This window comes from Selaginella moellendorffii, unplaced genomic scaffold, assembly GCF_000143415.4.
Source record: "Selaginella moellendorffii unplaced genomic scaffold, v1.0 SELMOscaffold_2, whole genome shotgun sequence".
Taxonomy (NCBI): Eukaryota; Viridiplantae; Streptophyta; class Lycopodiopsida; order Selaginellales; family Selaginellaceae; genus Selaginella; species Selaginella moellendorffii.
The window spans coordinates 2,556,457-2,568,126 of NW_003314263.1; the positions used below are offsets into that span (position 1 = coordinate 2,556,457).

Below are 11,670 nucleotides of genomic sequence, written 5' to 3' on the forward strand. Positions count from 1 at the left end.
TTGGAGCGCGTCACTGCTAGAACCCTAATCCCGCCCACACTTTTAAAGTCGCAGTCCCGGCCGTCAAACTCACAGAAGAGACGTACATTCCCTCTAAAATGCGAATATTCGAGGAGTTGACCCGCAAAATATTACGCTTGAGCTGTCCGTATCAAGGCCGTTGGATTTGCACGTTACCAACTGGCGCGAAAATCCAGCGAACGGATATTTGCACTTTTAGGGCTCTTCAATTTCTAGGGTTCTTCGCGAAGAGAGGGAAGGAGGATGAGGGAGATCGTGCACATCCAGGCTGGGCAATGCGGGAACCAGATCGGTGCCAAGTTCTGGGAGGTGGCCTGCGACGAGCACGGCATCGATCCGACGGGGACGTATCACGGCGACTCGGATTTGCAGCTCGAGCGGATTAATGTGTATTTCACCGAGGCGACGGGCGGGAGGTATGTTCCCAGGGCGATTCTCATGGATCTGGAGCCAGGGACGATGGATAGCGTGAGATCGGGGCCCTATGGTCAGATATTTCGGCCGGATAATTTCGTGTTTGGCCAGACCGGGGCCGGGAACAATTGGGCAAAGGGACACTACACGGAAGGCGCGGAATTGATCGATTCTGTGCTGGATGTGGTGAGAAAGGAGGCGGAGGCTTGCGATTGTATGCAAGGTATGGAGTAGAGGACGATAAAAAAGAGGCTTTTGGTTCGTTCCGAGTTCTTCATCGGCTAGTCGGGCAACACAGCATGAATGGTTTCAAGTCAGAATCACAGGTGGAACTTCCTTTCCCTGCTAAAGAATTTCTTCGTTCTTCTTCCCTTGTCAATCTCTTCTAAACGTTTCTCTAACTCTGTGATTTTTTTCTCCAGGCTTTCAAATCTCTCACTCGCTGGGAGGTGGCACGGGTTCTGGGATGGGAACTCTTCTCATATCAAAGATTCGAGAGGAGTACCCTGACAAAATGATGCTCACGTTCTCGGTGTTTCCGTCGCCGAAGGTGTCGGATACGGTGGTGGAGCCTTACAACGCAACGCTCTCCGTCCATCAGCTAGTGGAGAATGCCGACGAGTGCATGGTGTTGGACAACGAGGCTCTCTACGACATTTGTTTCAGAACGCTCAAGCTCGTAACACCGACATGTAAGACTATTTCTTTCTTGTCCCTTGGACTATTTCTTGCTTGTCTCTTTTCTAAACTTTTTTTTTCAATTCCAGTTGGCGATTTGAATCACCTCATCTCGGCAACAATCAGCGGCATAACTTGCTGCCTCAGATTCCCTGGCCAACTAAACTCCGATCTACGCAAACTGGCCGTCAATCTCGTCCCATTCCCGCGGCTCACGTTCTTCATGGTCGGGTTCGCTCCACTCACATCAAGAGGCTCGCAACTCTACCGGGCACTCACGGTCCCGGAGCTGACGCAGCAGATGTTCGACGCCAAAAACATGATGTGCGCGGCCGATCCCCGCCATGGCAAGTACCTCACAGCCTCAGCAATGTACAGAGGCCGGATGAGCACCAAGGAGGTGGACGCGCAGCTCCTCAACGTCCAGACGAAGAACTCCTCCTACTTCGTGGAGTGGATCCCAAACAACGTCAAGACGACCGTGTGTGACATCCCGCCCAAGGGGATGAAGATGGCGTCGACGTTCATCGGAAACTCGACTGCGATCCAGGAGATGTTCAAGCGTGTTGGGGACCAGTTCACGGTGATGTTCCGGAGGAAAGCGTTCCTCCACTGGTACACCGGCGAGGGGATGGACGAGCTGGAATTCACCGAGGCCGAGAGCAACATGAACGATCTGGTGTCCGAGTACCAGCAGTATCAAGACGCGAGACCCGACGATGAGGGCGACTATGGGGAGGAAGAGGAGCAAGAGGGCGAGTACTCGCAAATGTCGTAGAACAGAGATTACTTTGTGTGTTTCGATTGGGGTCGCGCAAGCGACCATCTTCGAGTAAACCCAATGAAATCCTTTGCTCCCAGAAATTTGGAATTTTTAAAGCCGAATATTCTGGTTTTGGCGGGTGATTTGAAAGCGGCATATTCTGTTTTGGTGCTCTTAGGGCTCTTGAGCTTAAAAGCCCTAAAGTTTTTGAGTGTGGGAAAAGAAACGATGGAGGGAGATCCCGCGAGCGCGCCCAGGGTAAAGGAGCTCCTCCACGATCTGGTGAGCATCTGCCGCTCCTCTTCCGATGCTGCGTCGGTGCCGCTGCTCACGGATCACGTAATCTCGGATTCCGGCGAGCTCTTGCCGTCTCTCCAGAAGCTCTCGGGGCAGATTGTGCCGATGGTAAGCTACATTGTGGGTTTTGTGCTTAGTTCCTTGGTTTTCCTTTTTCCCGCGCAGATCCAGCTCTATCAGGAGAAGAGGCAGCTCCTTGCAGCCTCTCCATTTCCTCAAAAACTTATAGAGAAAATCGAGCAACTCAAGGACGGCGGGTATGGGAAGCTACATTGTTGCTATTTTCGTTTTGTTCTCCTTTCATACTTCCTTTCCTGGCGATTGTTGGTTTTTTTTGTTTTGTTCTCATTTCATTCTTTCTTTCCTGGCGTTTAAGCGGTATTTTTCTCTTTTGTTTGTGTTTCTTCAGGGCTCATGGACTTGATCGTTACCTCTGGCTGGTGAGCCAAATTCTGGCCGACCCCGACTTGAAGAAACTGGTATCGTTGGATCGTGCTACTGGGGAAAGACACAGGCCTTCTCTTGGAGACTTTGAGGTGACTCTCTCTCTCTCTCGATTCTGGAGAAAGAACTTAACCGTCCTATTCTCTCTCTCTCTCTCTCTCTCTCTCTCGATTCTGGAAAAAGAACTTAATCGTCCTATTGCACGTGTTAGTCGCCAGCACCGACTCTACCAAGTGTGGAACAACGTATAACACGCAGCGGCAGAGAAAACCGGGATGCCTCAGTTACTGCAAATGGAGTTGCGAAGAGTCTTAAGAATCTTTCCATTCCTGAATCAACACAAAATCAGCCAACAAAGCCATTGAGTAAGTGGTTTATCTCTTCTTGTTTCGCTCATTTAATCATTTATTGAACAGAACATGTGAAAAAAGCAAAGCCTCTGATCGAGGGAGTGTCGTTCCCCGCGACTCCACGCTGGAACATAGACAGGCCATATCTGACTGGTCAGTTTGTTTACGAGGTAAGCATGCTGTTAATTCTCAAAGACATGCTTAATAGGCTTCTTTTCTCTTGCAGGAGGAAGTTGTAGAGTATTCCAAAAGCCTGATCAAAGGTATCATCACGGAACGAGATGCTTTAAGGTTTGTTTGGTGATCAATGACTAACATGTATATAAAGTCTGATTTTATTTGTAGCAACGATGGTGACCGGGCTATAGGCCTATTTGCACCTTCTGTGCAGGTACACTGTCTTCTTTTTAAACTAACGAGAACTAACGAGGCTTTCAGGAGCTACTTGTGATTGATGATCTGCTCTTTGCAATGGTTGGCATCGAGGGAAAGAGTATTCGCATTACAAGAGAAAAATCAAGAGACAAGGCTCTAACGTTTCAAGTTGATCCCTCAATGGACTTGTCAATACAGGTGTTTGTTTGTATGTAGTCCTTTACACTAAATCTCTTTTTCTTTTCTGTATTCAGGAGCTGACAAAGAGAGTTTTACCTCTCTGTGAGAACTACATGGTAGTCAGCCAATTCAACGAATCAAGGCTGCAATTTAAATACGGGCTGGTGAATCACGCGTTTGCTGCAGCTTTGAGAGCAATCTTGCAGGTTTTGGATGATAGCTTATATTGCTTATGTTTGAGCTTTTGTACAGGACTATCACGCCATGGTAGCACAATTGGAGCACCAGTTTAGACTCGCCAGACTTTCGCTTCAAGGTTTATGGTTCTTTTGCCAGGTAATATATTCTTTTGTCTTTGCGTTTGATGGGCCGTAAACTTTTTTAATAGCCTATGATGGGCGCAATGCAAGCTTTGGCCGTCGTTGTTAGAAAGGCATTTTTTAAGAGCCTTTCAGGAGCTGCCGTATTAAATCTGCTTCAAGGCCAGGTACTTGCTATGAGCTTGGCTGAAAATCTTCCTGATATGTCTGTATTCACAGGCAGCCGCGATTGCTGGAGATAATGCTGCCAGAACATTGCTGCAGAAACTCACTCAAGCTGCAAGTGCCCCGTATTTTGGAATATTGGAGAGGTAAGTGATACCGGTTTTTTAGGCCTGTATGTGATAGCTTTTCTAGGTGGATACACGAGGGAGTCATTGACGATCCTTATGGAGAATTTTTTATCGACGAGAACAAGGCGCTGCAGAAGGTTGTTCCATGTTGTACTGGTCAAGCACGCGTTTCCAACAATATCGTTGCAGGAAAGCCTTAGCCACGACTTCAATGCCACGTACTGGCAACAGCGATACAGCTTGAAAAATGACGTTCCTGGTTTTCTTGCGTCCGCGGCTGAAAATATATTGACGACGGGCAAGTACCTTGATGCGATTCGGGAATGCGGTCAAAATGTTCGGGTATGGACCTTGTAATCAAGATGGATTCGACGTTGTTTAATGCAGATACCTTTCTCTGAGGATGCTAAACTCACGAACTCTGGATCGAAGCGGCATTACCTAGATAAAATAAACGTTGCATACAATTTCGCGAGTGCTGAGCTCTTGAGTTTGATTGTGCGAAAGGTGAGTTTTCAGCGCAGGAAAATTATGGACTATAACCTGTCTCTGTGTTCTATGCAGTTTGATCTCATGGGAAGGCTGCGGTCAGTGAAGCATTACTTTCTTTTGGATCAGGTAGCTCTTTAGTTTTTGCGATCAATATGCACGTTCCTGACCTCCTGACCTTGCAGGGTGATTTCCTTGTCCACTTTATGGATATTGCAAAAGAGGAGCTTGCAAAACGACCTGTTGCGCTGTCGTTGGAAAAACTGCAGGTTTGTTCTTTTTATCTCGAAGATCTCATTTCAGCTTCTTGTTCTGCAGTCACTTTTGGAGCTTGCACTGAGAACCTCCGTTGCTGCGAGCGATCCGTACCATGAGGATCTTACGTGCAGTCTGGTGTGACGAATTCTACGTCTTTGCAAGTCCTGTCTAATCTATCTTTCCAGGAAAGATCGTCGTTGATGGTGCAGTTACAAAGTTTTATGAAGAACGGAATTTTGAAGATCGATTCTCCTTTAGAATCCAACTCAGAGCCTGGCAGCATGACTGGTTTGGAGACCTTCACTCTTGACTATAAGGTACAACGTATAATAAGTTTCCTTTGTCACTAAAGCCGTGCCACGTCTGTAGACGCGGTGGCCCTTATCCCTCGTGATTTCAAGGAAGGCTCTCACAAAGTACCAGCTAATTTTTCGTCATCTCTTTCATTGTAAACATGTAGAAAGGCAACTCTCTGGCACCTGGCAAGCCCATCAGGTATGACAAGTATTAAGCAACAATTCGTATTGTTAACCTTCGTTTGCAGGCGACTCGTGGCCTTGACTTTGTTGGACATTCAATATCAAGATCGTACGTACTTTGCCAACAAATGCTGCATTTTATGCAGAGCTTCGAACATTATATGACATTCGAGGTTTCAATCGTAAGCTTTCTGTGTGGAATCTTAGTCCTTTTGCAGGTGCTAGAGCCCAACTGGCATATCATGGACACTAAACTCCAGAGTGCTAAGAGTATTGACGAGGTTCGCCGTTTCCTTTCCTCTGATTATTTTACACATACCCACTGCTTTCAGGTCATTCAACTACACGACTTTTTTCTGGACAAGTGTTTGAAAGAGTGCATTTTGTTATGGCCTCACATATTGAAGGTTCTTAGTTTTATCAAAGTTTTTCATTGTGCTTATCTAAACGTTCGATTTTTTCAGAGCGTGGAAAAGCTGAAATCCCTCTGCCTGCAGTATGCAACAGCAATACAATGGCTGATCCCATCACTCTACACGCTCGAATCTCCAGCAGAGATAAAAAAGACAAAGCGTTGTCGAGGGCAGCGCTTGCGAATGGTGAAAGACGGCGAGGATGCGAACTTCAAGAACACAATCGGGTATGCGTGCCTTTCCTTCTCATTGAGAATTCTAACGTTCGAACTTCCAGGCAAATGGAAAACGATTTTCGGAAAGAAATGAAAGAGCTGCTAAGTCTTCTAAGTAGCAGCTCACAAACCGAGCCATACTTGGCACACTTGGCTCAAGGCCTCCAGGGACAGCACTAGAAGTAAGTCCACTCTTCCTGCCATGCAAGCTTTATTAATTGGTTTTTTCTTCTCTAAGGGTCGTGAGTTCGACACCCATGACGAAAAACTGGATTTCTCCTTGGGCTGCGACGATCCAAGACCTAGCGAGGAAGGCTATGGAGTCCGAGGTAGCTGGCAACACCCCCATCACGCATTTGGCATCCATCAGCGAGGCGCTGAGCCAAGGTTTGCAAAATCTATGCCGGATAGACGAGGACAGACGTGGAGAGGTAGAGCAAAGGGCAGCATCATCTCTGGACAGCGAAGTGTGGTGCAATCTTCCAGAGCATCTCGTCGACACCGTCTTGGCATGGCTGCCACCCGCCAGCCTTTTCCGGCTCAGGACAGTTTGCAAGAGGTGGAACAGTGTGGTTTCGAGCAGGGCCTTCCTCGACACTTGCTCCAAGATAAAGTCCCGGCTTCCATACTTCCTTATGTTCGCCGACCACTTCCACCGCAGAGTAGCCGCCGTCTACGACGTGAGCGTCTCGAGCTGGCACTTGCTACCGTTCTCCTCCTTCATGCACTGCCGGTTCCCGGAGTCGTTTCTAGTTCTAGCAGCAGCCGGGGGGCTGCTGTGCTTGGAAGGCACGGGGTCGCAAAGCGGAACTATGTTCGTCTCCAATCCCATCACTCGGGTCTACAAGAAGCTCCCACGGATGATCGCGATGAAGTCGCCTTACGTGGTCGGGATGGTGGTGGACGACGAGATGAAGTCGTATAAGATCTTGGTAGCACAGGACGGGGAAACGCTAGCGTCGCAAGTCTACGATTCCTCGACCAACAGGTGGAGCTTAACAGGAGTTTACCACCGGAGGACCGCCATCCTCGCCGGTGCTACGTTCTACAACGGGCTGCTCTTCTGCTTGACGTTCTCGCCAAACGGACTGCTCGCGTTTGATCTGGAGAGGGGGCAGTGGCTAGAGGTGAAGCTGGCGCTGCCACCATCGCTCAGCTGTCCGAACCTCATGACTCACCAGGACAGGCTGCTACTCATCGGCGGGATCGAAGAGCTCGGCAGCCTCCAGAGCGTCCACGTCTGGCAGCTCCATCCGACCAAGCCCGAGTGGATGGACGTGGAGAGAGTCCCGGACGAGCTGTTCAAGAGGCTGTTCACGTCCTCGTCGGGGCACTTCATCTGCGTCGGGCAGGGGGACTTTATCTGCCTGCACGAGTACTACTCGCCGGAGATACTCATGTATGACATCGTCAGGAGTTCGTGGCAGTGGCTACCGGGGTGCTCGCTCAATGACAACATCGAGGCTAGATCGGTGCTGGGCTTCGCGTTCCAGCCCCGGATCGAAGCAGTGCCTTGAGACAAAGCTTGGGATTCTACGATCCTTGGAAGTGGAGGAGTGAGAAGAAGTTTTTGGGAGAACAACGAAGTAGTGAAGGTGGAAGAAGTTTTGGAGGCGCTGATGGTGGAAGAAAGTTTTTTTGGAGGCAACGTTTTGTGGCAAAGGTTTTTCTTTGGTCTTTTTCTAATGGTCAAGAGAATATTCGAAAGTTTGAAAGTTTACATAAGAGTGTATATTTATTCTAACTTGTTTGCGAGCTGCGTGTCAAGCGTCATATGTCGGTGTTTGTATTCCTGCGACTTTGCTTATGAATATATTCAAAGCTAAAAACGAAATGAGAGTGCCCCCATCACCTTACAAACTTGAGTCTCCAGATCATCCAGTTTTCCTTTCAGCTGCACTTCACCGAGAGAGAGACAACGAAAGGAAGTTACAATTCCAGCACGGGACCCGACCTTCGCAGGAGCTCTCTGTCTTCCTTGATAGATTTTTTGGCTTCATGTAAAGGCTCGCTCGATGATGGCTAACACAAAAACAATGCAATTCAATTTCAAACTGCGAGATCAGACAAATCGATACCTTCGAAACTCCACATTTTGTTGTAGCTGCTGTACTTTACTGAGAGACATTCGCAGGAGCTCGACGTCTTCCTTGATAAATTTTTCTGCTTCATGTGTAGGCTCGCTCAGCGATTCTTGTCGTTGATGCATCTCGCTAACACACAACAAATTAAATTCAATGTAAAACTCAGAGTTTTTTCTTTCTTTTTTTTTTTTTTGGACAAGATCGATACCCATGAAACTCCGCAGCGATTTGGAGCAGTCCTTGACGACGATGTGGCGGTTCCCTTCCGGACTGGTCGCGTACTTGATTTTCCTGCGCGTTTGATCTGCATGTTACTGAGATCTTTCTTGCAATCTGCACAAGAGAGGTTAAATGCGACAAAGACGCGAAATGTTACCCGAGTCGCTGCAAAACTTCGTCTGGATCGGCTCCTCACAGGGAGGCCGCGGAAGTTGCTGGAAGCCAAGTGCTTGCTGGTGGTGGTGGTGGAAGCCATTGTCCTGGATTTCCTGGACCGTCGCCGTGGGGAACATCTGGTGCCTCTCAGAAACGGATCTCGATGAATGGTTCGCTGTTCGTTTCCACCGAGCCCGAGGATGATCTCGGGGAGAGTATGTCTCGGTACGAGGGACCGGTGCTGCCACTGGGAGTTGAGGCCGGAGGCATGAGAAACGTCCCTGGTGGCCTGCATAGCTTGCATGGCTGGTCGCCAGGAGATTGTACAAGCCAGTGAGAGAAGACTCTATGATGTTGGTAACGACGATTTTTTTCCATGTTCGCCAGCTTTTCCTGGATGACCACGAACATTCACGCACTCATTGTGACAATTGTATATTACCTGCATTGTTATGACAGTATTCCACATGTTTGCGATATGTGTATCGAGTGTCTGCTTCTCCACGATCTGGAGCTCTGCCTTCCTGAGAAAACGATTTGCTTGTAAACATGTTCTAAGCTAAATGAAATGAGAGTAAGAGTATGCCTCCATCATCTTGCGAACTTGTGTCTCCAGATCATCCAGTCTCTCGACAGGTTTTCCTTGCAGTTGCTGCACTTCACTGCGAGAAAGACAACGAAAGGAAGTTAGCTACAAACTAAAACGTTTCCAGCACGGGACCCGACCTTCGCAAGAGCTCTACCTCTTCCTTGAGAAATTTTATCGCTTCAGGTGAAGACTCACTCGACGATTCCTGTACTCATCTCACTCAGCACGAAACCAGAACTTGGAACGTCAAAGCTTACGAAAAATTCGACAAGCTCCATACCTTCGAAGGCCATCAAAGTCACCTTAAGGATCTCTCGTGAATGACGGTGGAGGGCATATCAAAGATGTTCCAAGAGAATGTTTGAAGAGACCACAGCAGGATGTTCTCCGCATCTGCTGGCAAAATGCGGCGATGGGAGCAAAAGACCTCTTCTCATGCACAACCTTGCTCACTGCCTACTTGTCGCTTATATCAATGAAGAGTTCCAATTTTTTTGGTCATTTGATTATTTTTTGTGTCCATATGCATTTCATCAAGCTGAATACATATACTTAGTGCTGTGAGTTTCAAACACCTTGATTTTCAGGATTTGCTTACACTTTGGCCTTCATGGTGAAAGGAGCCTTCGGAGTCTTGGTGTGGCAAAGCGGCTTGCCATGCTCACCAGACCAATCATCATTGTCCTCTAGGTAAGGCTTTTCAGTGGTGGTCCAGACGGGCTTGTTGGAGGCGTCCTAGATGGTAAACACACCGCAATCAGTCAGCTTGGCATATGAACCCTCCATCCAGGTGTTGGTATGAAACATACAGTCCTTTGTGTCATTTATGCCATCGTAAAGGCAACAGTTGCCATCCTCCCACTGCACACCGACACCAGCCACTCTTTCATGAGCAACAAATTAACAAATATCAAATAGAGTAGCAACTTCTTTGTTAGCCTGTGATTGCAAACAATAGACACAAACACACTGGATGATATCATTTTATTGCGCTCAATCCAGGGTTGGACCTAAAAGCTCTAAGTTTGGGAGTGAGCTAGAAGGCACTAGAGAGAGAGTGTGAGGAGGAGTGAGGGAAGGAGCACAGTGGACGGCAGCAGCAATGCACGTGCTGTAGCAGCAGCACACAGGGCTCTCCTCTTTCTCTTCCTCTCTTCTCTTGAAAGAAGCATCTCTGCGCTTGGGTCTTGATTTCTCCTAAACGGCTGGGAGTTTCTTTGATTCCTTTGTAGGAGTGGAGCACCACGTCCTCCTACAACAATGAAGTGATATTTGCCACAGATCTGGAGATCTTGCTTACCCTAGTTGTGGTAGCGGTTAGGGTTTGCAAGCTTCCACGATTTGGGGCTTTTGGTTCTAGGGGGAAATCAAGTTGTGGGAGTGATTGAAGTGAGGAAGAGGGACATTGCCAACGACAACAACCCTCCATTAGCTTCGTCGGGGCGGTTATGGCAAAGGACGGGCTTGTTTTCTCCTCTTTTTGCTTCTATAGTTTGGGTTTTGCTTGTTTTCTTGATTCAACATGGCTGGCATTTAGGGAGTGGCAAAAAGCACTCCTAGTGGCGGTGCTTCATTCAGATCTGGGATCCAAGATCTGGACGATCCTAGCTCGCACTCTGGAATTAGGGTTCTTGGGCAATAGCTAGGGTTAGGGTTTGCCCTGTTCTAGGGCTACGGTTCCTTGGCATGGGTTGCTGCAGTCTTAGAAGACTCTTAAAGCATCTCAATGGTGGATGGACAGTTGCAAAAGCTCTAGAAATGGAGTTTTTTTCTAAGATCTATGCGATTTTGCTTGCTTTGATGCATCACAAAGACAGTAGCGGTCAAGGATTGGGAGCTAGAGGTCACTTTAAGGGTGACTTGGAGCAGTTAGGACTTGAAAGAGTTCCCAACTTTCTGGATTTTTTATGGAAGACCATACATGGTGTCTTGCTTTGAGGAAGATCGAGGAGGGGGGATTTTTGGAACTAGTGGTAGGGATTGTTGCCACAATTAGGGCTAGTGGCTAACAGGGTTGATTTGGTGATACACATGTAGGGGATTCATATATCTTTTCTCCAACACCTGCTTTGGAGTTCACTCCCTTAGGAGGAGGTTTGTGACCTTTCTCTAGTCCCTATTGCAGGGCTAGGACTCAATTGAAGATGAGCTAACACACTTGTCTCGTATGGGAGGTAAGGTAGCACACTCTAGCCTTGAGTTGGAGGACGTTCATACCTCGCTTGGAGTTACGAGTTAGAGTTATGTTGCGACTGGACACTATTTTGGGCTTGGAAGCATGTTGATAGTGGAGTGTAGTTTTGCAGGTCATGGAGCGTAGCAGGTGGCTTCAAGTTTCGTGGTGGAGTCACCTAGGAAGTAGATGGCCCAAGAGCAGCACTAGGCATTCGTGCTTATGGAGTGTAGTAGGTGGCCTCTAGTTTTGCGGTGGAGGCACCTGGGAGGCGGACGACCCAAGAGCAGTGCTAGGCTTTCATGCTCATGGTTTTACTAGTTTCACTAGTTTCCCTGAAAGTGCGCTCTTAATATTGTATTAGTTCCTAAGGGGCAATTGAGAAATGTACCTATATATTGCATCAATCCAAGGTACCCATATCAAGAAGGATGAATTTGGGACCTTTGGTGATGGTCAT

At 47.9% G+C, this 11,670-nt stretch overlaps 3 protein-coding genes across 3 annotated transcripts; all 3 read left to right on the forward strand.

The window, feature by feature from the left end:
* The first annotated feature begins 264 nt into the window (after positions 1 to 264).
* LOC9662234 (tubulin beta-1/beta-2 chain) lies at positions 265 to 1,961 on the forward strand. The gene is made up of 3 exons (XM_002962526.2): positions 265 to 658; positions 858 to 1,127; positions 1,203 to 1,961. The coding sequence occupies exons 1-3, from the start codon at positions 265 to 267 to the stop codon at positions 1,889 to 1,891; spliced, it is 1,353 nt and encodes a 450-aa protein (XP_002962572.1). The 3' UTR covers positions 1,892 to 1,961.
* Positions 1,962 to 2,085: 124 nt separating this feature from the next.
* LOC9661171 (gamma-tubulin complex component 2) lies at positions 2,086 to 6,341 on the forward strand. The gene is made up of 26 exons (XM_024664432.1): positions 2,086 to 2,281; positions 2,339 to 2,430; positions 2,583 to 2,709; positions 2,829 to 2,982; positions 3,034 to 3,137; positions 3,194 to 3,258; positions 3,313 to 3,358; positions 3,406 to 3,540; positions 3,597 to 3,728; positions 3,775 to 3,858; positions 3,911 to 4,009; positions 4,062 to 4,153; positions 4,200 to 4,272; positions 4,325 to 4,477; positions 4,523 to 4,642; positions 4,700 to 4,753; positions 4,810 to 4,893; positions 4,943 to 5,017; positions 5,068 to 5,199; positions 5,252 to 5,377; positions 5,427 to 5,534; positions 5,580 to 5,642; positions 5,694 to 5,768; positions 5,826 to 6,001; positions 6,052 to 6,171; positions 6,228 to 6,341. The coding sequence occupies exons 1-25, from the start codon at positions 2,105 to 2,107 to the stop codon at positions 6,167 to 6,169; spliced, it is 2,664 nt and encodes an 887-aa protein (XP_024520200.1). The 5' UTR covers positions 2,086 to 2,104; the 3' UTR covers positions 6,170 to 6,171; positions 6,228 to 6,341.
* LOC9661172 (F-box/kelch-repeat protein At5g15710) lies at positions 6,247 to 7,506 on the forward strand. The gene has a single exon (XM_002962528.2). It carries the CDS (start codon positions 6,247 to 6,249, stop codon positions 7,504 to 7,506), a length of 1,260 nt encoding a protein of 419 aa, XP_002962574.2.
* The last annotated feature ends 4,164 nt before the right edge of the window (positions 7,507 to 11,670 follow it).

Coding starts and splice junctions, on each gene's coding strand:
- LOC9661171 (XM_024664432.1), top strand. CDS start 2,105: ATGGAGGGAGATCCCGCGAGCGCGCCCAGGGTAAAGGAGCTCCTCCAC. Junction 3,259..3,312: donor ACGGAACGAGATGCTTTAAG/GTTTGTTTGGTG, acceptor TTTTATTTGTAG/CAACGATGGTGACCGGGCTA. Junction 3,729..3,774: donor CTTTGAGAGCAATCTTGCAG/GTTTTGGATGAT, acceptor GCTTTTGTACAG/GACTATCACGCCATGGTAGC.
- LOC9662234 (XM_002962526.2), top strand. CDS start 265: ATGAGGGAGATCGTGCACATCCAGGCTGGGCAATGCGGGAACCAGATC. Junction 659..857: donor GGCTTGCGATTGTATGCAAG/GTATGGAGTAGA, acceptor TTTTTTCTCCAG/GCTTTCAAATCTCTCACTCG. Junction 1,128..1,202: donor CAAGCTCGTAACACCGACAT/GTAAGACTATTT, acceptor TTTCAATTCCAG/TTGGCGATTTGAATCACCTC.
- LOC9661172 (XM_002962528.2), top strand. CDS start 6,247: ATGACGAAAAACTGGATTTCTCCTTGGGCTGCGACGATCCAAGACCTA.